Source organism: Girardinichthys multiradiatus, chromosome 21 (genome assembly GCF_021462225.1).
Source record: "Girardinichthys multiradiatus isolate DD_20200921_A chromosome 21, DD_fGirMul_XY1, whole genome shotgun sequence".
Classification (NCBI taxonomy): Eukaryota; Metazoa; Chordata; class Actinopteri; order Cyprinodontiformes; family Goodeidae; genus Girardinichthys; species Girardinichthys multiradiatus.
The window spans coordinates 13,057,651-13,084,480 of NC_061813.1; the positions used below are offsets into that span (position 1 = coordinate 13,057,651).

The following is a 26,830-nucleotide window of genomic DNA, read 5'->3' on the forward strand; positions in this document are numbered from 1 at the left end:
CCCATCGTATCGTGAACTTATTCTACTCTGTCTTCTCATCTAGAGGTTTCAAAACTTTTGAGCTTACCATGCAGAATGTCTTTCCCAGACATGCACTCATACAATTAAATTAAACTCTGTTATTTAATGTTGATCGAAAAGGTCTTTCTGCATATGTACATAGAGCCAGACTGCTACATCCATAGCAGCATTTGATAACTGTGGGTCTTCCCTCTCAACTGAAAACCAGAACTCAGGCAGCATCATGGTGTCGAACGCTGCTTTTAAGGTTCTGTTGCTTGACAGTTCAACCTATGGTATGGCTGTGTAACTCAAGCTCCTTGCAACAGAAAAAAACTCATTTTTAGCAGCAGGGGATGGGGGCTTAGTTTTTAAGTGTCTTGGTACTTCTCCAGACTTCAGACTTTTGTGTGCAAGTACCTCAATGCACACATCACCCATAGAATGCTAAACTTCACCTACAGCGATACATCTGAATTCATTCATTCAACTGAATTCATACTCTCCCTTTTATTATTCCTAAAACAATTTCTAATAAAGTTTTACATATATATCAATTGGAGGATAGAGGCTTTGCTTTTTTGAGGATGGGCTTACATATCCACAGACCAGACTCTTAACTGGATTCAACATTTGAGAACATTACAACTCTATTATTCAAATATGAGTTGGGGGATCAGACTTTTCTTTGCTTTACTAGGAGAGTCAGGAGAAATGAAGGAGATGAGCGTCCAGCAAACACCTACTCACAGAGAAGACATGCAGATTTCTTTCCAAGCATGAAAAACTGCACCAGCAAACAGTAGGTTTCAACTCACCAATTGACACAGTGAAAGTGCTCTAAATGAAAGTCACATTCTGGTTATTATCCAAAACAAATATTACCCAAAAAAATCAAGGGCCTGGTTACTCATCTGGACAATCCTTGTTGCAGCAGGTTCAGGTCGAACCCTGAGCTGTATCCTCTTAATTCACATCTGTTCATGTACCTGACTCTGCTTTTAGATAAAAGGGCTCCGAAATATCTAAAAAAAAAAAAGAAATATAACTTGATAAAAAAAAACAGTTTAAGGAGTTTAGACTTGCCAGTTCCAAGGAAAATGAACTTCTTCCTAAGAACCTGTTTCCCATACCTACCTCACATAAGAGGACCAATCACAACAGAGCTTTGACGCACAAAACTGAAAATACTTCCCCTTTAAGGGCTCGTACCAACTTGAGTGTGCTCACCTGAATATGACGCTGCAAAGAGTAATCTTCCTGCCACAGAAACATTGTTGATCACTGCAAGACAAGTGTCTTTCGGTAAGGAAGTATTTCATTTTTTAAAGAATATTACAGATATGGTGTAAATGGCTAAACAGTTATTACATCTTTGGGACCTTGTCACACATTTATTATAACACTGACTGTGTTAGTAACTGAGGATGACTGGTATGTCATTAAAGACTGACCACTGAGTCTAGGAATATGACATTCATAGGGAATCAAGCAATGAAAATTGTGGTACTGTGATTGGTCTTACGAAAGTCATGCAGTTTCAAAATGTTTTATCCTCTGCTTGTATCAGGCACAATGGCATCCTCCAGCCCTCTATCCAAGGCCATGACCACCTTCTCTCTGGCTCTGCTCAGTAAGCTGAATGAGGACAACAACTCTGCAAATATCTTCTTCTCTCCTTTCAGCATCTCAACAGCTCTGGCTATGGTGATGCTGGGGGCCAGAGGCAGCACAGCCAAACAGATGTCAGAGGTAATTTTCTACTTTGAAATCTGGTTTTCTTTTTTATCTCAGTGTATTTTCAGTCCCGTGTGAGCTTCTATCTGATAGCTTTGAATTATTTTCCAATAAGCTTTATTTTCTTCAGCATATCATTTTGTTACAGCCCCAATCTTTGTCCACAGTGCTTGAAAATTCCAGATTGTCAGGATGATGTCCACACTCTGTTTGCCAAACTGCTGAGTAAGATCAACAAGCCAGGAGCTCCATTTGTTCTCAATGTTGCCAACAGACTGTACGGAGAGCAGTCCTACCACTTTATTCAGGTGAGACAGTAATGATATGCATTTTCACTCACCAGCTGCTTTATTAGGTACAGCTCTTCCATTTCTTGTTAACACAGAGAACAAATCAGCTAATCACATGGAATCAACTCTGATGTTTTCTCACGCATTTTCAAAATGAGCATCAGAATGGAAAAGAAAGGTGATTTAATTGACTTTGAACAAGGCATGGTTGTTCCTAGTGGCCAGGCTGGTTTGTGTATTTCAGAAACTACTAATCTGCTGGAATATCCAAGAATCAACCATCCCTCTGGATCACAGAGCAATGTCTGGAACAAAACAAACAAACAAAATCTCCATTGGGTCTCTACAACTCATACAGGGTTACCAAAATTAGACAAGAACAGAAGAAACATTGCTTAGTCCAATGAGTTTTGATTTTAACTGCAACTTTCATATAGTAGGGTGTGAATTTGTTAATAAACAACATAAAAACATTGATCCTTCCTGCATTGTGTCAGCAGTTCAGTCTGGTGGTGGTGGTTTGATGGTGTGGGAGATACTTTCTGGGCACATGATCTCCTTAGTACTTTCAGAGTATTGTGTAATTGCCACAGCCTACCCGAGTCTCTCTTCTGACCATATCTCTCTGCCACAAAGCCATGACTCCTTCTCTTTCTGGGCTACTAGAAGTAGGCTAATGTGACTTTTAAAGGTGCAGAGAGGTTCATACCGGCATCTGTGTACAGTTCAGTCTATGTTCTATCCATGTTTTCAACCCATAGTTGGGGTCCCAACATACTCCTAACCATACCTATCAACCAAAAAGTTGAAATGATCTCAATTGGATTCCTGAACATAACAATGAGTTCACTGTACTTTCATTAGAGCATCTTTTGAATGTGGTGGAACAGGAGACAGGAGGGTAATTTGCTGAATGTTTGGAACAAACAACTGAAACACTTCTCAAAGCAAAAGAGGTTCCAAACCCATAGTAGCACGGTTGTCCTAATCAAGTAGCCTGTGAGTGTGTATGTTGTTCATTGTTTTGTGTATGAAAAATACCAAAAAAAGGTTTTGGACAAATTTTGTAACTGTTGAAAATCAGTAAAATATTTTTAAGACATGACTTTGTTGCTTGTTGTTTCAGGACTATCTAACTCAAACCAGGACTCATTACAACTCAGAGCTGGAGTCTGTGGACTTCAGAACCAGCTGTGAGGAAGCCAGGGTCAAGATCAACAGCTGGGTGGAGGAGCAGACTCAAGGTGGATCACACACACACACACACACACACACACACATCCGTGTTTTACTATCTTTATGAGGACTTTTCGGTTACTTCCATTGACTTCCATTCATTTTCGTTGATTTTTAGTGCCTAACCCTGACCCTAACACTAACCCTAACCAGTTAATACCTAACCCTAACCCTAACAATAACTCAAATCATACCCTAGTCCTAAACCTAACCCCTGTCCCAAGAACGGAATTTGAAAAAGCGAGGACCAGGAAAATGTCCTCACTTTGTCAAAATGTCCTCACTTTGCGATAAAAATACGAAAAATGGTTTTCACTCAGCACGGGGCTGCACGGTGGCGCAGTTGGTAGCACTGTTGCCTTGCAGCAAGAAGGTCCTGGGTTCAATTTCCGGCCAGGGGTCTTTCTGCATGGAGTTTGCATGTTCTCCCCGTGCATGCATGGGTTCTCACCGGGTACTCCGGCTTCCTCCCACAGTCCAAAGACATGCCTGTTAGGTTAATTGTTAACTCTAAATTGACCTTAGGTGTATGAATGAGTGTGTGTATGGTTGTTTGTGTGTTGCCCTGCGATGGACTGGCGACCTGTCCAGGGTGTACCCTGCCTCTCGCCCATAGACTGCTGGAGATAGGCACCAGCTCTGCCACAACCCACTATGGAATAAGCGGTAGAAAATGACTGACTGACTGACAAGTACAAGAACACACACACACACACACATTCATGTTTTAATTTATGAGGACCTTTCACTTACTTCCATTGACTTCCATTCATTTTACTTGATTTTTAGTGCCTAACTCTGACCCTGAAACTAACCCTCACCCTAACCAGTTCATACCAAACCCTAACCATAACTCAATTCATACCCTAGTCCTAAAAAATAGTTCTCACTCACAGACACACACACACACATACACACATGCATACGCACAATCACATGACCCTGTCCATGCCAAACAATGATTATGAAGAAATCTAAAGATCATGAGCTCCATCCCAACAGTGTTTTAATGTGATGTTAAAAGCTCCAATCTCTGTGATGTTATTCTCATCTGTTCCTCTTTCTTTTCACATTGTCCCCAGGTAAAATCAAATATATGATGGCTGAGGGCATGATGAACGAGATGACCAGAATGATCCTGGTTAATGCCATCTACTTTAAAGGCAACTGGAATAAAGCTTTTCCAAGATTTAACACCTTTGATGCTGAGTTTAGACTCAACAAGGTAACAGTGATCATCCTCAGTCAGCAGGTCTTTGATAATTAATGTGTTAAAATTAAATATCTTACTTTTATTGTAGTTGTGACGAGAAGCAATGGTATTAGAGTGGAGGCGTACAGTTCTTCCAGGGGATTCTGTGTGTGCACTGTAGCCTCCACCCACTGGAATTTGTGAATTTGAGGTGGTAAGGAGGGATCTTGATGATGATGATATGTCTAAATATCCTCTACTGACTACTTTGGGTGAGGAGAACCAACAACTTCAATTTTAGTTCCCCCGGACAATGAAGCTTCTCACCCAATCTCTAAGAGTTCCAGCCATCTTATGGAAAAAACTCCCTTCAGCCTTTTGTATCTAGGATCTTGAACTTTGGAGTATGACCCATACCTCATGAGGGCAGGTGATTGTAGGAACATACACAACAGACTAGAGCAGCACCCACATTACTGCAGATGAAGCCCTAAGTCATCTATCCATCTTCCTCCACGTCCTACTATAATTTAATAGCAAGACACCAAGATACCTCAGCTTATCCACTTGAGACAGAAACCTTACCACCAGCTTGGAGAGTGCAGTGTTTTTTTCTCATCCCAGTTGTCTCACTCTTAGCTGGAAAGCTATCCAGTGTACAGCAGAGGGCATGGCTTTATGACAACAAAATCAAATCAAAGATAGGACCTAGAGATTCTGAAACCAGACAGGCTCCTTTTCAAGGACTACGCCTTGACAGTCCTGTTTATAAATATTCGGTGACTGGGCAGCCCTGACAAGGTCCAACCTGCAATAGAAACAAACTCAACTGTGTGCATAGAATGGGGACACAGCTCTGGATCTGCAAGGACCAAATAACCCTCAAGAGCAACTTAACAACACAATTCTCCTGCAGCACCCTCGCAAAATACTCAAGACAAAACACCAAAGGTCTGATGATATTATTAGAAATATTGGTAAAAGACCAAACATCGTCATTGTGCCAAATACACTTACGAAACTCATTGTGCTCATACATGGAGATGGTTATGGAGATCCCATCCCCATTGATTCACCTTCCACTGAGAATCTGGGCTAAAGACCAATAAACATCCCTTCAGCCTTTCAACATCTGTCTCCATGGGAAACTTTTACTTGAGAGAAAGTCCAACCCTTCTCCAGGAGTTGAGTTTCAGAGACAAAGTGGATCTGGAGGTATACCTACTATGTCAATCTGATATAGCTCAACCTCACACTTCAACTCGAAAGCATTTCTTAAAAGTGAGATGATGTTCCATGTCCAAAAAAGCCAGATATAACAAAGATATCACTCATCCAGGTGTCTAGCTTCCTCTGCTATATGATCCCTGAACCCAGTTTCACATTGGAGACCCTACCACATGAAGGCATCCAACCTTGATGGTCCTACCTGTAGGTAGTTGACCCATGTAGAGCTTCCTGATATGTTTCAGGCTAAGCCAGTCAGGGAAGCTTTACCACTAGGTATTCAACAGGAAGCTCACCTTCAGGGAAGTGCCCTGGTCTCTGTTGTCAAGATGAGGGTCACTTGTAGTTGTGGTCTGCATACCACCGATTTATCATTCTGACCCCTCCTCTACGATCAGTTTGTCATGAGGCCCCTTACCAGGAGCTGATCCCCCAAACAACTGAGCTACCAGAATCCCAAAGCGCTCAAACGTCTTCACCACATTAAAAAAAGACTTTATTTTTGCTAATTCATTGCTCAGACTTTAATTATCCTAAAAGGTATTGTTCTTTATTTTGGTAAATGAGTCATTATTAGGTTTGTCTACAGAGTGACGTGAAACCTGTGCCGATGATGGAACAGAAAACCAACTTCAACCTTGCCTTCATTCCTGAAGTCAATTGTCAGGTATTCAAGTACAAGATTTGTCAGTCCAATTAGATCATTGGATCACGTAAACATGTTTATTTATACCTCCTAATTAAGGAATATACGTTGAATATGGTATGAGTTTGAGGCATTGGATCTGATTACTACATTAACATGTTTCGCAATGTACCATCAGAGCATCTCTGACCTCAGATGTGGATGCTAGGGTCACAGAGAGGCTGACAAAATGTAAGCAGAAACATGTGGAACGAGGCAGAGAATTTAGCATCTTTACTCACCAGCCCAGTTTAGATGTAGGGTTTGAAACAGATTACATGTAAAGCTGAAACACAATTCTAGTTGTCTGCAGAAACTAGCTTGTAGGTGCTGCTTCATTTGGAGAATAACCAAACTTCGTCTGGTGACTTACTATGAATCCTTAATGTATGACAGCCTGTACTTCTCTATAATGAACCTTCTGCTGGACAGATATTGGAGATGCCTTACAAAGGGAAGGAGCTGAGCATGCTCATCTTTTTACCCAAAGAGATAGAAGATGACACAACAGGTCTGCAGAAGGTAGGACTCTCTTAGTCTCACAGGCTGATGAAACGTTACCTGGGCATTGGCACAATAATGTTTGATATATTATTTATTCAGCTGGAGAACCTCCTGACCTATGAGAAATTCATGGAGTGGACTCAACCAGATGAAATGGAAAGCTGTGAGGTTGATGTGATGCTGCCTCGATTCAAGCTGGAGGAAACGTATGACCTGAACCAAGTCCTGAGTTGTATGGGCATGGTGGAGGCTTTTAATGAATCCAAGTGTGACTTTTCTGGTGAGTTATATGAAAGGAAACTAACAGATGTTTCTAATGTACTTAATTTGACTATAAATAAGAAAAAATAATGACCACTGGTGCATAGCTGCTGCTGTAAGCTCTGTGTCACATTTGTACATTTCTGAAATATGACCCTGTATGTGGTCTCTGAGGGAAACTGGAGTCTACATAAACATGACTGATTTTTTTTCTATGAAAGCACAGTCACTGTAATAAAACAAGATCTTCTGTTTTGAATGCTGGGAGTTATTTTGGTGAGGTGTATTTTTCCCGAGCTATGTTGTGTAATCCTGTAATGTTTCTATTTTTATCTGTGACAGGAATGTCAAGTAACAAAGGGCTCTTTTTGTCAAAAGTCTCCCACAAGGCTTTTGTAGAGGTGAATGAGGAGGGAACTGAAGCTGCTGCTGCCACAGCTGTGATTGTGGCAGATAGTGTTACCTTCTTCACTGCAGACCACCCCTTCCTCTTCTTCATCCGCCATAACCTCACCATGAGCGTTCTCTTTGCTGGGCGCTTCAGCTCCCCTAAGTGAGAATCAGAATCAGAATCAGAAAAGCTTTATTGCCAAGTACGTTTTTGGACATACAAGGAATTTGTTTTGGCGTAGTCAGTGCAATACAGTACAAATTAAACAGTATAGACATATCTACAATATAATATAAATATATGTGCACAGTTTTAAGTGAGTGAGAGTAAATATAGAGCAGTATAAGATGCAAGAGCAATACAACAGTGCAGGTGATCATTGTGCAAGTATGGCAGTGCAAGTAAAGGTCTGTGTCCTTCAGAGCGATAGATAGATAGATAGATAGATAGATAGATAGATAGATTTTGTGTGTAAAGGGTAAAGCCCTTCCTTTTTATTTTTGTGCAAAAGGCAGTAGGCCTAATGCCCTTGATTTCCCATGTGTAAACTTTGTATTTGGTGTGAAATCTGAGTCATATGTGCACCGTTTTGAAATTGCAGTATCTCCTTCCAGTTTATTTACTTTTATGATGGATTTCCTTACTTTGAGAGTTATTTTTATCCAAGAGTTATCAGTATTAATAAGTCATACCAGAGAAATCGCCGCCCTCATTTGTGCTGCTAAAGGATAATAGTAAAATTTTAAATTACCGGATGTATCTTGATATTAATTTAAATTTGGATAACCTCAATTGATAAAGTCAGAAATAAGTATAGTAATCTGGGCAATATGTTCACTATAATGGAGTTAATTACAGCACTAAGACTTATAAAAGGTAACGACATTCAATCTTGGCCTGTCATCTTTTATTCTTTCTTCTTATGGGATGTAGTTATATTCAAATAGTTTTAGAAGGTATTTTGGTAGCACAGCACCTAAATATTTGTAGTATTCAATTGCTTAGAAAGCACGGATCACCTCGCCTCCTCTCTATCCAAAAATGCATGCTGCCTTTAAATGCTGCAGGAAAGCTGGATGATTTGAGTTGTCATCAAATTCTTGTTGTGTTTTCTGTTTTTGGTTTAGCCGGGTTGTGTACTTTACCCATTTTATTGCTTAAAAAAAATAATGAAACATGCTGTTTTTGACGGCGTATTCTTGATGTAAATGAATGGTTTCAAGAAACTACCAGTAGGTGGCGGGCTTGTGTTTTATTTAATGAAGCCTGAGGGCTTTTCCTGAAGCGAATTTGAGCCATACATCTGTGGCAGTATGACGGCATTTTCGATGGTGGAGGACCTACACCTTGATTTAAAAAAAAACAAAAAACATTTAAATAGCTTTTTTATAAATTAATTTGGTTTAATTTGTTGAGGGAGGTTTTTGACCTTTTCTTTTTTTTTATTATCTTGAAATGTTCAGCTAGCATAGGTTTGCATCAGTTTTGTTTTGTTTTTTTCTCTGCAAGTTGGATCTGTTCATTTTATTTGACTCTACTCTTGTGTTTTCACAGCTACTGTCTGAAACATTTTAATATTTAGGGTTTCTTTTCTGCTTTGGTGCAACTTTATATTATTATTTACTATAAAAATAAAACTTACATTGACATTTTTTCTTTTTATCTACCTGTACTTCTTCTCCTCTTTGCTGCCGGATCACTGGGGGTGGTATGTTGCTTATTTTTGGTTGTGTTGTTTGACTTCTAGATTTAGCATATTTTCATCATTGTCTTCCGCTTATCTGGGACTGAGTCGCGGTGGCAGCAGACTGAGCAGAGACACGTAGATTTCCCTCTCGCCAGACACCTTCTCTAGCTCCTCTGGGGAAAGCCAGAGGCCAGCCGGAGACATAGTTCCTCTCGTGTCCCCTGGGCCTCTTCCCGGAGGGATGTGCCTGGAACAACTCGTGGTGGAGGTGTCTAGCAGGCATCCGAAGCAGATGCCTGTGCCACCTCACATGACTCCTCTCGATGTGGAGGAGCAGTGGCTCTACTCTGAGCCCGTCCCGGATAGCCAATCTGTTCACCCTATCTCTAAGGGAGTGCCTGGTCACCCTGCGGAGGAAGCTCAGTTCAGCTGGTTCTATCTGGAGTCTCATTCTTTCAGTCATGACCCAAATTTCATGCCATAGTTCATGCCCAACACACTGACGCAATGTCCTCATTACTGAGGCAGTCACACGATTTGTCAGTTAATCTCCCACTGCATTCTCCCCTCACTCGTGAACAAGACCCCAAGATACTTGAACTTCCAACTTGAGGCAGGAGCTCCCCTCCAACTTGAAGAGGGCAGGCCACCCTTTTCCAGTCGAGAACCATAGCCTCGGACTTGGAGGAGCTAATCCTCATCCCCGCCGCTTCACACTCAGCTGCAAATTGCCCCAGAGCATGCTGTAGGTCTTGGCTAGTGGGGGCCAGAAGGGGTCAGCAAGACCATGTCATCTGCAAAAAGGAGAGATGAAAACCAAACCAAACCCCCTCCAGCCTTTGGCTGCACCTAGAAATTCTGTCCATGAAAGGTATAAACAGGACTGGTGAAAAAGGGCAGCCCCGCCAGAGTCCAACATGCACTGGAAACAGGTCAGACTTCATGCCGGCAATGCATACCAAACTACTGCTCTGCTTTTACAGAGACCAGATGGCCCCTAATAAACAGCCTCCGACTCAATACCCCAGAAGCGTCCCCCACAGGGCACCATGAGGGACACGGTCGAATGCTTTCTCCAGGTCCACAAAACACAAATGAACCTGTTGGGCGAACCATCAGGCACCCTGCAGAGGGTGTAGAGCTGGTCTATATATAGATGAGTTGTGGGGTAGGACCCAAATGCAGGCTTTTCTCTGGCTCAGTGGAGCATAACTCAGGCAGGTGAAAAACATAAGCCACATGAAAATCCAGGCAGTAGACATGGAAGAACTCAGGACCAGACCAGGGCAAAAACACGGGGTAGATAACAAGGTGTTAATAGAGTATTAACGGAAGGAACCAGTGAGGAACAATGAAAATTATAAACTGGGGGAAGTGAAGTGAAAACCAATGAACTGGGAGGCAGGCTAATCAGGAGCAATACTACACAGGTGTGAACCAGGGCTGCAGGGAGACAGAGGGAGTGACTAATTGAACCTGATTAGCAAGGGGAATAACCAGGACATGGGGAACTAAACAGAAGATAAACAAAAAGACTAGATTAGATAACAAAACCAAGGCAAAGCAGATCTAAAGGGAAACGTAACACATGAAACACCAGAATCCAGAACGTAACAAAAACTAAACAGAAGAGATCTAATATAAACCTGAATGAACAGAAAACACCTGACTGAGAAAAGTAAACAAACACAAACCTAACAGACAGATCCTGACAATATACATATATAGTCAGACATCAGTGATTTTCTACCACTTATTCCATAGCGGGTCACAGGGGAGCTGGTGCCTATCTCCAGCAGTCTATGGGCGAGAGGCCGGGTACACCCTGGACTGGTCACCAGTCCATCGCATGGCAGCACACAAACAACCATGCACACACTCATTCACACACCTAAGGGCAATTTAGAGTTACCAATTAATCTAACAAGCATGTCTTTGGACTGTGGGAGGAAGCCGGAGTACCTGGTGAACCCACGCATGGACGGGGAGAACATGCAAACTCCATGCAGAAAGACCCCCAGCCAGGAATCGAACCCAGGACCTTCTTGCTGCAAGGCAACGGTGCTACTAACCCTGATATATAGTATAAATATATATAGGTATATACGGTACAGACCAAAGGTTTGGACACACCTTCTCATTCAAAGAGTTTTCTTTATTTTCATGACTATGAATATTGTAACTTCACACTGAAGGCATCAAAACTATGAATTAAACACATGTGGAATTATATACTGAACAAAAAATGTGAAACAACTGAAAATATGTCTTATATTCTAGGTTCTTCAAAGTAGCCACCTTTTGCTTTGATTACTGCTCTGCACACTCTTGGCATTCTGTTGATGAGCTTCAAGAGGTAGTCACCTGAAATGGTTTTCCAACAGTCTTGAAGGAGTTCCCAGAAATGCTTAGCACTTGTTGGCCCTTTTGCCTTCACTCTGCGGTCCAGCTCACCCCAAACCATCTCGATTGGGTTCAGGTCCGGTGACTGTGGAGGCCAGGTCATCTGGAGCAGCACCCCATCACTCTCCTTCTTGGTCAAATAGCCCTTACACAGCCTGGAGGTGTGTTTGGGGTCATTGTCCTGTTGAAAAATAAATGATGATCCAACTAAACACAAACCGGATGGAATAGCATGCTGCTGCAAGATGCTGTGGTACCCATGCTGGTTCAGTATGCCTTCAATTTTGAATAAATCCCCAACAGCGTCACCAGCAAAACACCCCCACACCATCACACCTCCTCCTCCATGCTTCACGGTGGGAACCAGGCATGTAGAGTCCATCCGTTCACCTCTTCTGCGCCGCACAAAGACACAGTGGTTGGAACCGAAGATCTCAAACTTGGACTCATCAGACCAAAGCACAGATTTCCACTGATCTTATGTCCATTCCTTGTGTTCTTTAGCCCAAACAAGTCTCTTCTGCTTGTTGCCTGTCCTCAGCAGTGGTTTCCTAGCAGCTATTTTACCATGAAGGCCTGATTCACACAGTCTCCTCTTAACAGTTGTTCTAGAGATGTGTCTGCTGCTAGAACTCTGTGTGGCATTGACCTGTTCTCTAATCTGAGCTGCTGTTAACCTGCGATTTCTGAGGCTGGTGACTCGGATGAACTTATTGTCCGCAGCAGAGGTGACTATTGGTCTTCCTTTCCTGGGGCGGTCCTCATGTGAGCCAGTTTCTTTGTAGCGCTTGATGGTTTTTGCGACTGCACTTGGGGACACTTTCAAAGTTTTCCCAATTGTTCAGACTGACTGACCTTCATTTCTCAAAGTAATGATGGCCACTCGTTTTTCTTTACTTAGCTGCTTTTTTCTTGCCATAATACAAATTCTAACAGTCTATTCAGTAGGACTATCAGCTGTGTACTGTATCCACCTCCTGCACAACACAACTGATGGTCCCAACCCCATTTATAAGGCTTGAAATCCCACTTATTAAACCTGACAGGACACACCTGTGAAGTGAAAACCATTTCAGGTGACTACCTCTTGAAGCTCATCAACAGAATACCAAGAGTGTGCGGAGCCGTAATCAAAGCAAAAGGTGGCTATTTTGAAGAACCTAGAATATAAGACATATTTTCAGTTGTTTCACACTTTTTTGTTCAGTATATAATTCCACATGTGTTAATTCATAGTTTTGACGCCTTCAGTGTGAAGCTACAAGATTCATAGTCATGAAAATAAAGACAATTCTTTGAATGAGAAGGTGTGTCCAAACTTTTGGTCTGTAATGTATATATATTTTTTATGAAGAAAATTAATTCTTTTAAATTAGATTTTTGCTTGATAAATAAAACAACCATAAATATTTAATAACCAATTAATTAATCTAATAGGATCTGTAAGTTTAGATTTATACATCACATTCACAATAAATAACTAATTAAATGGCCAATTGTTGAAAATAAACAATTACTGAGCTTTTTATAAAAAAGGTGAACTATTTCAGTTTATTCCCTCTATCAATCCATTCATTCACTGGTTTGTTTTGTTTTGTCTTCATAGTTACCTCTCTAAGCTTCATGGATAATTTGTCATATGTCTAATTTATCATATTGAAACATGTCAAAGGTGTGACCTAACCCTCCACCACACCCACAAATCAGCTCCGAGAAACAAAGAAGGGATTGATTGAACAGCGAAGCTGCTGCGCAACGTAGCCGCGTGCGCCCATCAGCACAGATGGGACAATGTTTTATGAGAATGTAACTGTTGTCTCTGTTACTTCCCAATTGATTTGGGCTTTGGATCACTTTAACATCATTGTGGGAATGTTAAAGAGTTTGGAGCTTAGATCTTAGTGTTTCACATTAATTCTCATCATTTGCAAATGTGGACCAAAATAGACAGAATACTCAGGGAAGAAATGATCAGATCTAGAGAAGGAATAAATCATTGCGGTGACTTAAACCTTGAGCACATCAGACAAAAAAAAAAAAAGGGTCACAGAAGCAGAAGACTTGGTTACAGATGGGAAGCAGAAATCAAACTGTTTTAACAGGATCTGAAATCACTGGGGCCCAGTAAAGTCTCTACCCACGTTATTTACGTTCTGCCTTTGAGTTCTTCATTTACTGCCAGTTATTTTCAACTCTTGATGGCAGTTACCATCATGTGTGGCATTATTAATTATGTGGCTTAGGAGACAGTTTACTTTTCCACAGCTTTGTTTTCCCTAAATAAGTTAAATTGGCAAAACTGCTTTTTGTATTTACTCATGTTGTCTTTGTCTGATATTACAACTTTTATAATGATTTAGGTGTGACAAAAAAGCAAAAGCATTGTAGATGCAGGCACTGAGGTATACTGAAATAAAATCCACTAGAACATAAAACATATTGAGTTTGTAACAGTGAATATTTTCATTTTTTTGTTATTTTGCTTTTTGGCTACATTTTGTTATGCTTCCTGTTGAACTCATAACAGTGATAGTAAACAATCATAACTCATTTAATGCAAGAATATTACAGCTTTGCCCATCATTGAATATACAAAATATTTCTTCGTTTTTTTTGTTTTTTTTTTGCTGTGCTTCTTGTTATTATTAATAATAGATGTAGTAGTAGTCGAGAACCTTTATCTCAGTTCAGATCGAAGCCTTCTTTCGCCTACCCTTTCGGCTTCCGTACCCAGGCCATTTGCGGAAGTTTATTTTTTGTGTTTATCGTGGGCGTGTCGGCTTGTCCGAGATAAAACCCTCGGTGTTTCAATCTACATTCTTCATGTGACTCCATCTTTCTGAGGAACATAGGACGAGCATCTGACGGTCAGTATAATATATGTCATTTAATCTATGAGAAGCTTTGTTTTTCGTTGTTTGCGAAACATCCACTATTGCTGGAGTAAAACTTCTCAACGATTTTACTGCGCTTTTACTCATTTAATGTTGCAGTTTAAAATGCTCTGTGACAGTTTTTAGTTCATTAGTAGTTGATTTTTGCAGTTTAACAACTATCTTCATATTGCTCGAGTGGTTGATTCACAAACGAGTCTTCTGGGCTTAATCCATCTATTGTTGTCCATTTAAAACAAATGTCTGAGGATGATCTGCGTTGCGCGGTAGAAATAGAACTAGTTAATTGATGGATTTGTCATTTGATCATTTTTTAGTGGACTTTGGTTTGAAAGCAGAATGAAACTCTTAATGCTAGTATAAAAAAACTTCCGTCCCGTCCTTTTATTGTCCTGCAGGAAAGATGGCAGCAGCAACCCCTCTGGCTACAGCCAACACCAGCTTCTCTCTGGCTCTGCTCAGGAAGCTGGGGGACAACGACAACACTGCAAACGTCTTCTTCTCTCCTTTCAGCATCTCCTCAGCCCTGGCCATGGTGATGCTGGGAGCCAGAGGCAACACATCTGCCCAGATGTCAGAGGTACAGCGCACCTTAACGTGCACACCTGCTCAACCTGTTTAAACCAGCGCATTAACATTAATTTAACATTTTTAATCAGCATAGTAGTGACTGAATTCCCCACATTTACTCAGCACCACTGAGGCAGAGCAGATAGTCCAGAATCTATGAAGTGAGGTTCTGTTAAAACATTATCAGGCGTTACTACCTTGCTGCAATAGATGGTAGATAGTATAAGGCTTCAGTTACTTCTAACGATATACCTGTTTTTTTTAATTTAAGATTCAATATACATGCCACTCCCGCATGTTGAAGAAGGTCCTGCAGTGCTTGCCACAAGATTCTCCCAAAATAATTGACACAGATGTTTGGGGAAAGAAACTTGAATAATCCATTAAATTATCATGGGTGTGTGCAGAGCAGGCCTATATATAATTGTTTTTAGTTATGCCTGAATATATAGTCAGCATGTATACACCACAAACGGTGTTAGTTTATTCAACAAAAACTCAGTTTCACATGGATGGAAGGTGCCAACCCAACAGCAAATGCCCATCTCTCTAAATATTCATCTTAATCTGGACAGGGTCTAAATCCAGATTAGTTGGACCTACATTAGTTGTGGTTAGAGGAACATCCGATGTCAAAATAACCAATTGTTAACAACAAAAATAGTCTGTTACAGCGCTGTACTTTTCTATCAGAAAGTTACTTAAGATAAAAACACTTTGCATCTTCTGTTCTCAGTGTGTTTCACATAAGACGATCATTAGTGAAGTACTGCCTCCTACCTTTACTTGGTAGCAGCTGTGTGCATACAAAACTGTTACAAGGTTCCTGTAATGGCAGTTGTCTGACCTGCTGATACGTTTTTGACAAAGATAGAAGTCCGCTTTGGCTCTTTTCAGACTAGCTGTTAGCTTCACCCTCCAGTTCTAACTTAGATTTATACTAAATGAAGACATCAAAATTATCTACTGCATGCAAGACATTAACAGCTTTTGATCTTTAAACAGAACCTCACTTTAAAAACTGTGAACTATCTTTTTAAGATGCAGTGTTGAATTTGGGAATCTCCTAGTTGCCAGTTAGCAGAAACAATCTGACATGGTTTTATAATTTTTTTGTTTTATGTGGGGCAGGTCTGTGGTTGTGTTACTATGGTAACAGGATAATTACTGTAGCTGTACAGGGGCAATAAAGACGTGTATGTTATCAGTTCCCATAATGAGCAGCAGATTTGCTGTTTTGCTGTTTTATGATTGGCCTCTTCTCAAAGTTCAGTAGGCATGAATGCTGACCCTCCTCTTTTATTCAAATTGCATATTTATATTTAGTAATTTAATAAGTGGCTTTCCAACTTAACAGAAAAAGATAAAGGAACATTTTTCAGGAGATGTAGCTGTACTTTAGGTGAAAGTTGATTCATAAGGATTGACCGAATTTGTGACAAATGGATTGCTGAAGCCAGACCACACCCAGTTAAGTCAAGCTAGACGGGAGGAGCAGGGCCTCACCCGTAATTTCCCTTAGCTCAGGTTAAAGAAACGACTCAGTCAGTGTTTTTATCATTGCAATGCATTTATTAAACTTTAAGGTATTTTATTTCTCATACTGGTTTGTTAATAAGTGGTGCATTATACTTGTGGATTTTAACCTGCATTCTGTCCTCTTTATGTCTGTATGTGTTCTACATATTAACAGGTTTCTTACCTGACTATTAAGGGTTGGGGGACAGAATATCAATAAGTTAATTGATCAAAGAATCTACGTATCCATTTGTTCTGCCCTTCCCAATGAATAGGGTCTGAAACCTGGAGAAGGGACAGAGGGTTAAAACTTTAAGGAACCGAATTAATAGGGAAAGTAATAAACCAGTTTGTATCCTCACGTTGTAGTCCGTGTTTCTTGGCACTCCCACAGTGTAAAGTAAAGCAGGGTACTACATTTTGGGATTGGAAATACATTTCCTATTGTACATGTATGGACGGTACAGACTGTGTCAAAAGTTGGGGAGGAACTCTGTTGCCATGCATGAATCAGAGTAAGAGGGAGTGCTAGTGAGATCGGAGTGGAAAGGGCAGTAAGATGAGTCATCTGGGGAGAATTTGTCTTTCAGCAGGAAAACCACAGTGTGCATTGCTTATCTGCTTGCAGGCCGACATCTATTCCACACAAACCAATGTAAGTAAGAAATGTGTGGATTAGCTGAAAGATCTCTGAAATCCTCTCATTAAACATCATGTTGATGACTCAGTCCAGCTTGGAAAAACAAGCTAGCACTAGCAAAAGACAGCGTTTCTCAGTGTGTGGGTAAACATACTGCATGTTACCTATTAATCTGGCATTCCTTCAATATATAGAAACTATTGTCTGTGGTATTAATGCAAACATGAGCCCAAAGTAAAGGATAGTGGAAAGGAAGTGTTGCTGATTTTGTCGTCTCCCATTTTTTTCTTTTGTTAAACTTTTACTGATGGTTTTTAAGGTTTAAATGTTGTGGTTTCAGATCAAATCTTAGTGCTGCACAGGTGTTACTGCGAGCTCTGTAAATGTTTGTTCATATTTTAGCAACCCTGTCCAAATGTCTTGTTGAGTTGTAAAACTCATAAATATTGGTTGAATGAGCCCTTCCTCAGTAAAGAGCGGGGTTGCATGTTGGAAGGACTAAAGGGTTGCAGTTAAACTCTTTAGCACAAAGAACGATTTCCACCATCCATATGAGGGTCTCTGCTCAAACTGTTGACGTCTAGTTTCCTAACAGGCATAGGCTGGTAGGAGGTTCTCACTATATAATAACCTTGACTAAAATTACTATGATTTCAAAGTATTAAAGCCTATTTGCCTTTATACTGTTTGCGTAGCAACACAAGTATAAGAAGCTGGTTAATTAGTCTATGTATTCAGGCAACTAGCCTGCAGTCAGCTGCTGAACACACATGCCAGTCATAGTTTGCTATCTGTAGTCTTAAACCATGATCTCCTTTTATAGTACAATCCCTTGTTTTAGTAGCGATTTCCAGCCATCTGACTAGCAGTGTGCAGCAACATGTGGAGGAGGGGAAGGTACTGTATTACTCTTTGCTCCACTGAGCCACATAAAACCCGATTCACCCCAGCATGTCACTAAAAGGACTTTAAGCTGTTTAGGGAAAATCTTTGGGGTGTTTGAAACTGCAGTTTTGAAGACCTTCATGTATCTTGATACCAGTCTCTTTCCATCAGTATTTTAGTAACCCAATTATTCAGGTGTTATGTTCACCTTTTAATCAACATCAGCTGCTACGTTCCTGGAGAACTCAATCTGTGGCTGATTTACAATATTAGACCTATTTGTCTTAAAGCATTCATGCCTTAATGCAATAAGACCACAGCATTTACTCGACTTGACCTTGACATACTGCTCAACCCCAGTTGAACTTTAAACTCTGATTATACAGGTCCTTCTCAAAATATTAGCATATTGTGATAAAGTTCATTATTCTCCATAATGTCATGATGAAAATTTAACATTCATATATTTTAGATTCATTGCACACTAACTGAAATATTTCAGGTCTTTTATTGTCTTAATACGGATGATTTTGGCATACAGCTCATGAAAACCCAAAATTCCTATCTCACAAAATTAGCATATCATTAAAAGGGTCTCTAAACGAGCTATGAACCTAATCATCTGAATCAACGAGTTAACTCTAAACACCTGCAAAAGATTCCTGAGGCCTTTAAAACTCCAAGCCTGGTTCATCACTCAAAACCCCAATCATGGGTAAGACTGCCAACCTGACTGCTGTCCAGAAGGCCATTATTGACACACTCAAGCAAGAGGGTAAGACACAGAAAGAAATTTCTGAACGAATAGGCTGTTCCCAGAGTGCTGTATCAAGGCACCTCAGTGGAAAGTCTGTGGGAAGGAAAAAGTGTGGCAGAAAACGCTGCACAACGAGAAGAGGTGACCGGACCCTGAGGAAGATTGTGGAGAAGGGCCGATTCCAGACCTTGGGGGACCTGCGGAAGCAGTGGACTGAGTCTGGAGTAGAAACATCCAAAGCCACCGTGCACAGGTGTGTGCAGGAAATGGGCTACAGGTGCCGCATTCCCCAGGTCAAGCCACTTTTGAACCAGAAACAGCGGCAGAAGCGCCTGACCTGGGCTACAGAGAAGCAGCACTGGACTGTTTCTCAGTGGTCCAAAGTACTTTTTTCAGATGAAAGCAAATTCTGCATGTCATTCGGAAATCAAGATGCCAGAGTCTGGAGGAAGACTGGGGAGAAGGAAATGCCAAAATGCCAGAAGTCCATTGTCAAGTACCCACAGTCAGTGATGGTCTGGGGTGCCGTGTCAGCTGCTGGTGTTGGTCCACTGTGCTTTATCAAGGGCAGGGTCAATGCAGCTAGCTATCAGGAGATTTTGGAGCACTTCATGCTTCCATCTGCTGAAAAGCTTTATGGAGATGAAGATTTCATTTTTCAGCACAACCTGGCACCTGCTCACAGTGCCAAAACCACTGGTAAATGGTTTACCGACCATGGTATCACTGTGCTCAATTGGCCTGCCAACTCTCCTGACCTGAACCCCATAGAGAATCTGTGGGATATTGTGAAGAGAACGTTGAGAGACTCAAGACCCAACACTCTGGATGAGCTAAAGGCCGCTATTGAAGCATCCTGGGCCTCCATAAGACCTCAGCAGTGCCACAGGCTGATTGCCTCCATGCCACGCCGCATTGAAGCAGTCATTTCTGCAAAAGGATTCCCGACCAAGTATTGAGTGCATAACCGTACATGATTATTTGAAGGTTGACGTTTTTTGTATTAAAAACACTTTTCTTTTATTGGTCGGATGAAATATGCTAATTTTGTGAGATAGGAATTTTGGGTTTTCATGAGCTGTATGCCAAAATCATCTGTATTAAGACAATAAAAGACCTGAAATATTTCAGTTAGTGTGCAATGAATCTAAAATATATGAATGTTAAATTTTCATCATGACATTATGGAAAATAATGAACTTTATCACAATATGCTAATATTTTGAGAAGGACCTGTACAGCGTTGACTTTGATAGGAGTGGAAACCAAAGTGGAGTCTCTGGGTTGTGAAAAACCATTTCTATGATTAAATCACCAGTTTATCTCCTATTGTCAGCAGAGCTAATCAGTCAAGCTTTTTATGATGATCTACTCTGTGCTTTCCTGAGCAGGTGTAACGCTGCTTTTCACCAGCTCCTATTACAAACACAGACCTATTACAATGAGAGCTGCAGTTCCGGTTGCACCGGTACTTAATTAAAACTATTGAACTGCATTAAGGAAAAGTGAATGATGTTTTAAGGTGAGCCTCACTACATCACTGGCTTGGCAGACAAAACGGCTCCACCTGGAGATCATTAGTGGCCCACTTGGCAGTAAGTATCTCAAATGTCACCTCCAGACTCTTCACTTCATTAAGGCGCTTAAGGTGAAGAAGGCAGGACCGCAGACGGTGCAGATGCAACAGCAGGTCCAATCCAAACTGCCACCACATCTGCTAAAGGTGGTAACAAATGCAATATAACAGGGAGTGTTTGCTGGTACGACTAATTGATGGTCTGGGTGATAACATGTGGTCCTTGGAGGTGAAAAAACTGGGGTTTCAGAACTTACTTTACATTTCGTTGCCATGTTCTGTTTTGCTGCTCTCCTCTGTCACCATTAAATATTTCAGGAAGAAAACAGTGAGTGAAGGAACCAACCTTTGCTTCACATTACGCTGAACTGCCAAAACTTGTTTCCTCATGCTGGTACAGCTCTGACAGTGGAAAATAACTGCTGTGGCATTGCAACATTGGATGCACACCTAAAGAGCCAATAAGATTTTGACTAAGGATTTGGACTTTAATGTGTAACAACATGGTGGAGGGATGGCCTCATGTTCTCTAATGTCTTCTAATGTCTGGATTTCTCCTTTTTGTTTTTAAGGGACAAAGGTGTTATAATGTTTTCTATTTTGCTCGCTTTAATGACATGCATTCACTTGTGCAATATTTGGGACTTCATGACAGATTCCTATGAGTATAAGGTGCCTTATAAAAGTCTTTACACCCTTTGAACTTTTACATTTTGTCACATTACATAACAAGCAGTGGAGTCATTTTAAAGCAGAGCTGGGTTAGGTTATAAAACAATATCCCAAGGTTTGGACATTACCATCTTCATCCTGAAACATGGCGGCGGTAGCATCATGCCGTGGGAATGCTTTTCTTCAGCAGAGACTGGGAAGCTGGTCTGAGTTAATGGAAGATGGATGGAACATATGGGAGGCAGCAATAAGCATAAGACTGTCGAGGACAGTAACCTTTCAGCAGGACAATCAACAAAAAGATCCAGCCAGAGCTTCATGGGAATGGTTTAGATCAAAGCATATGTATGCATTCCAGTGGCCCAGTCAAAGTCCAGATCCACAGCTGTAATTCTGTTACAAAGAAATGACTGAGTAGGCTGAGTACACATGAATGAATGCCACGTTTTAGATTTCTATTTGTAAAATAAAAATAAATATACAATGACCTACATATCTTTAGCCTCCACTTTACAAATTAGGTAGTACTTTGTTCTGGGCTATGACATAAAATCAGAATAAAACACGTTAAAGTTTGTGGGTTGATGTAAATACATTCAAGGCATATGAAGACTTTTGCAAGGCATGGTATGCTACATAAATGTATAACTTCATCTATTAAGTGATGAGGCGAAAACTCAAGATGTTTTATCTCAACTTTATTGTCTTTACCACTGTAGTTATTCTTTATAGTTCCAATAAATCCTCTCATCACTTAATAAACAAGATGACCATGAAAACCAGTCTGTTTTCTTATGTTGTAGAGTGGTCTGTGCATGGTTCAACAAATCCAACTGCATTATTTCATCCGCAGACCTTGAAAACCCTGAATATTCAGGACGACGTCCACTCCAGCTTTGCCCTGCTGCTGAGGGAGCTCAACAAGCCAGGTGCTCCATATGCCCTGAGTGTCGCCAACAGACTCTACGGAGAGCAGTCCTACCAGTTTCTTCAGGTATGTGTGGCAGTTTCCTTTCAGCACTAGTGTGTGTGTGTGTGTGTGTGTGTGTGTAAATGTTCCTGAGCGTGTGTGGCTTTGTCTACACATTAAGACAGATTGAATGAAAGGAGAAAAGAGGAGAGCTTAAGCCCTTGGAACAGTGGAGTAGGCACCAGATCAGGATATGAGTCAAGCAGTGATTGTGGGAATAATTTATAATTCCAGCTGCTTTGTTTCAGGATTTCCTTGAGAAAAGTAGGAAGCACTATAAAGCAGAACTGGAGACGGTGGACTTTTCCAAAAACTCCGAAGCAGCCAGGGTCAACATCAACAACTGGGTGGAGAAGCAGACACAAGGTGGATCAGACACACTCCTCATTGTGTCCCTAATCCTAAATGCACTAGAAAAAGAAATTAAAGTTCAGCCTGAACAAAGCATAAAACAATGAATTAATGATTTTGTTTGAACAAATTAAATTTCTTTGTTTCCTGTTATTTAGTCCCACCTTTGCAGTTTTTCCATCATTACATTAATTTTCATATTTAATTACTGTTGAAAGTTCTAAGCAAATATTATTTATGCATCTATTCCTTTTGCTTTTAGGAAAAATGCTGTTGGAATGAAGATAGTTTTTTTATTATTTGTGATCATTTATTTGTTTTTTTCTGTATTTGTTTCTTTTTGTTTGTTTCTCATATCGGCTTAATTATCTACTTGTTTTTTCTATATTTTATTGATGTTTGTTTGTATACTTATTTGTTCATTTTGTTTATCTATGTGCTTAATTAATGTGCTAATATGTTTCCATATGTCTTTTCTTTGCATTTGTTTGTCACTAGGTAAAATTAAGGATATCCTGGGTATGGATGCAGTGAGCGGGATGACCAGGTTGGTGCTGGTCAATGCAATCTACTTCAAAGGCAACTGGAACAAGCAGTTTCAGGAGAGCTCCACCCGCGAGGCTCCGTTCCGAATCAACAAGGTAACGCTGCTGCTGGACAAACCTCTTCTGTTCAGTAACCTGATCTCAGTCTGTGTGGAGGAGAAGGACCCATCAGCTCAGTAGACTAAATTTGTTTTCTTTACAATGCAGAAAAATATTTCAAGTTGACATATGTTTTCTTTGTATGTTTTCAACACTTAGGTTTTTTTTTTGTATACTCTATATCTCATGTAAATATAATCAGCAGCTTTTTTACTGACCTGCAAGCATACAATGTCTTGTTCTGTCTCTCCTGTTTTTAGAATGACACAAAGCCGGTGAAGATGATGTACCTAAAGTCAAAGTTTCCCATGACCTTCATCTCTGAAGTCAACTGCCAGGTAACTGCAGGAAGTCACAGCTCAGGTGGGGCAAGGCAACTTTGTGCAAAGTGGTCATAACATGGCCACTTTTGAATGAGAGCCAACCCAGCAGAAGTCCTGTTTGCAGCGATTTATGCAAGAGAAACGGCAAACGTGGAAGAAGTCCTGGTCAGATGAGACCAAACAAAAACACTACATGTGGCAGAAAGCTAACAATGCTCTTTTATTAAGCATAAACCCTCACTGGGAAATATGGTGGTGGCAGCATCATGCTGTGGTGATGCTTTTCTTCAGCCCGGACAGGGTGTTGTTGATCTGTTGTCTAAAATCCCAATCCAAAAAATTACAGTTTGAGGTTCTAATGTCAGAAATTAAAAAAGGCTCAAGTGGTAAAAATATCATTGAAAGGCAATGTATACAGATCCAAGGATATCAAAGACAGTTTACTAAGAACTATTAAGTTAGTTATCTATAACTAAATACTGAATAGGGGTTATAATACATTAATACTCAAGTTAAAATAGTAGTTGAGACCTTTACTTCTGGTGTTTTACTATAATATTTTAAATCCCCTGTTTTACAGATCTTGGAGATGCCGTACAAAGGGAAGGAGCTGAGCATGCTTATCTTTTTACCCTCTGACATGGAGGGTACAACTGGTCTGGAGAAGGTATGACTTTGGCATGCGAACCCAAACCCAGACCTACAAAAAGAGCACAAAGAATTAACCGATTTGTGTCCAAACTCAGATGGAGCAGGAGTTGACGTATGACAAGTTCATGGAATGGACCCGTCCAGACATGATGGATGAGAACGAGGTCCAAGTGGGCCTGCCTCGGTTCAAGATGGACGAAAAATATGACATGAAGAACGTCCTGATGAGCATGGGCATGGTGGACGCCTTCGACCAAGGAAATAGTGACTTTTCCGGTGGGAAACGGTTCTAGATCTTCCACTCACACATGATCCAGCATCTGATGTTTTTTCCAACTCCCTGTGTTAGTCTGGTATCATCTAAACGTTTCTGTCCCTCTCTGCTCTGACAGGCATGTCTCCTGCCAATGACCTGTTTGTGTCAGAGATTTACCACAAGGCCTTTGTGGAAGTAAACGAGGAGGGAACTGAGGCTGCTGCTGCCACCGCCGCTGTCATGATGCTGCGCTGCGCCATGATTCCTGCCAAATTCATCGCGGACCATCCTTTCCTCTTCTTCATCAGACACAACCCCTCCACGACCGTTCTCTTCGCTGGTCGCTACTGCTCACCCGTATGAGCACCGGTCATTTAGAGCAACGTTCCTGATCAGGAGGGAGGTTACAACACAGTTAAAACAGCAGTGAAATTAATTGGACCGAGGGAGCAGAGTTGGTTCAGAGCTCCCTCTTGCTAATCCCTCCTCTGGTTTCCATCCTGTAAATTTAACACCAGTGCATACAAGTTGGATGGTTTCCTCCTTTTATGTGCCTTGCTAAAATGTCAGTTTCTCACACTGTTTAACCCAACATTATCCTTTGCAGGTTGTATTTGTCCATGTTTGTAATGCCTGCATAGCTCTGTTTGCTGCAGCTACTTTATATCATGTGTCCTTTTTTAAGGACTTGGCTTTTCATCAACTGGCAGCATAAACACAACTTAACCCCATGGTTGCAACATCATTTGCACTTCATCTTCACAAAATATTAGAATAAATAATCGTTTACACTTGATGCAGAACCAAAGAGAAGTGGCTTAATACATGAAGCTTTGCTGGATTTTAAATGACAAATAAAAGATTGACTTGCAAACCTGCTGTCTCATATAGTTTATTTGAATGCAGACCTTGTGGAATAGAGTAAGATGTGGTAAATGTGACATCAAGGATGTTTTCTTGCCACTGGGGGTGGGCAGCATGGGATTCTCACTGTATAAGAAGCTTAAATTCTGCAGTATTCATACAAAATATTTAAACAATGTAAAAAAGTTAATTTGGATTTGATTTAAGGCAGAGAAATGGAAGATTGACATTAACAATTCCCAGCTTCTAAGTCTCTGCTGAAGAACATTTTTTTTATGAAAGAGAAATGGGTAATTCGTTACTGAAAGAAGTGGTCTTTCTATGTACAGTAAAGCCACATATTATTCATACCCTTGAATTAATCTTTTAATTTTTCACAACATATTTCCTTTGGCAGAAGGTAATATTAATGTTTCAGACTGGCCCAGCCAGAGTCCTGACTTGTATCTGTTGATGGGGCTAAAGATTACAGGGATGGCATTCGGGTGAGTCCTTCCAACCTCAAAAATCTGAAATTCATCACCGGACATTTGTCAAAAAGGCCAGTGGAAGTTTGTTATTTGCATGACCAGCAATTATGGAATGGTATTTCTGTTAGTTATTGAGAAGGTATAAAAATGTTTTTCCATAAAAACATGTTCATTTTAAGATCCTTGTACAATGCTTGAGTTATCTTTACTGGGTTACTAGTTGTGTCTCCTGACAGAAAGAAACTTCTTGGTTGAACTGAAATAAATTTAAATCTAAATGTACCAGGGGCTTTGAATAATTTTGGGCTTAGTTTTAAGTAATTTTAAGTAATTGCTCCGTGTGTCCCAAGGTATGGGAGAAGCTCCACCAGAGCTTTTGAATGTAATAGATGATGAGATGAGGGGAGCAATTGATAATGTTTTTGTTAAAGCTACTAGCCAGCCCTTTCTGTACAATTAAAGTTGCTTTAAACATAGATTTGAATTATGAAATGGCATGCCACAGTCAGTTTTATTTAAACTTGCTTTTCTTTTTTAGTTGTAAAAAACACTTGATTGAAACAAAGTCTACCCTCCCAAACACAAACTTCCACATGCATATCTCTGGTGACATCACATAAGGCAACTCTACAAAGTTGTTTTGAGAATGTCAGTTTGTGTAATCCCTGTTCTGTCAAAAGTCATTCATCCAGCATAGTGTTTGCTAATCCCAGCCAATGAGCTCGATTCTTGAGCCTCTCCTGATGTTGACCCGAAAACACACAGCACTTTTTTTTTTTCAATCTGCTTTTTCTTATTTTAGTTGACCTTACCACCCAGTTGAGTTTCAATTTTAAGGGTATGATTGTTAGCGGAGAAAATACACCATTGTATAGTATCCAAAACATTTTAAAAATAAGAACTGCAAAACATATCTTTTTATGGTAAAAAGAAAACAACGAAATTTAAATAAATGATTTAAAATAAACCCTATCGTATGTGTTTTTTACAACAGGGAAAACTTAATTTGATCAAATTAATACAAAGGAGGGTACTAATCCTAATTGTTTTGGTGGACAGGAGAGATGTTTGGTTAGCTGTTTTAAGTTGTGGTGGACCAGTGAGGACAGTAAAATCTATGTTGTAGTATTTATCAGGGTCCAGAAGATGGCAGCAGAGCAGTCAAAGAGTTTCTAA

General features: G+C 40.4%; 1 protein-coding gene across 1 annotated transcript; it reads left to right on the forward strand.

Moving 5' to 3' along the window:
• The first annotated feature begins 1,570 nt into the window (after window positions 1-1,570).
• On the forward strand, window positions 1,571-25,194 carry LOC124858491. The gene is made up of 18 exons (XM_047350565.1): window positions 1,571-1,752; window positions 1,905-2,045; window positions 3,154-3,271; window positions 4,346-4,488; window positions 6,272-6,349; window positions 6,800-6,889; window positions 6,971-7,151; window positions 7,475-7,685; window positions 14,458-14,480; window positions 14,906-15,087; window positions 20,499-20,600; window positions 21,979-22,119; window positions 22,344-22,461; window positions 22,945-23,087; window positions 23,351-23,428; window positions 23,994-24,080; window positions 24,160-24,340; window positions 24,457-25,194. Exons 1-18 carry the CDS (start codon window positions 1,576-1,578, stop codon window positions 24,681-24,683), a joined length of 2,421 nt encoding a protein of 806 aa, XP_047206521.1. The 5' UTR covers window positions 1,571-1,575; the 3' UTR covers window positions 24,684-25,194.
• The last annotated feature ends 1,636 nt before the right edge of the window (window positions 25,195-26,830 follow it).

Excerpts from the sequence above, each read along its gene's own strand:
- LOC124858491 (XM_047350565.1), top strand. The coding sequence starts at position 1,576 with ATGGCATCCTCCAGCCCTCTATCCAAGGCCATGACCACCTTCTCTCTG. Across the intron at positions 2,046-3,153 it reads AGTCCTACCACTTTATTCAG|GACTATCTAACTCAAACCAG; the intron begins GTGAGACAGTAA and ends TTGTTGTTTCAG. Across the intron at positions 6,890-6,970 it reads ACACAACAGGTCTGCAGAAG|CTGGAGAACCTCCTGACCTA; the intron begins GTAGGACTCTCT and ends TTATTTATTCAG.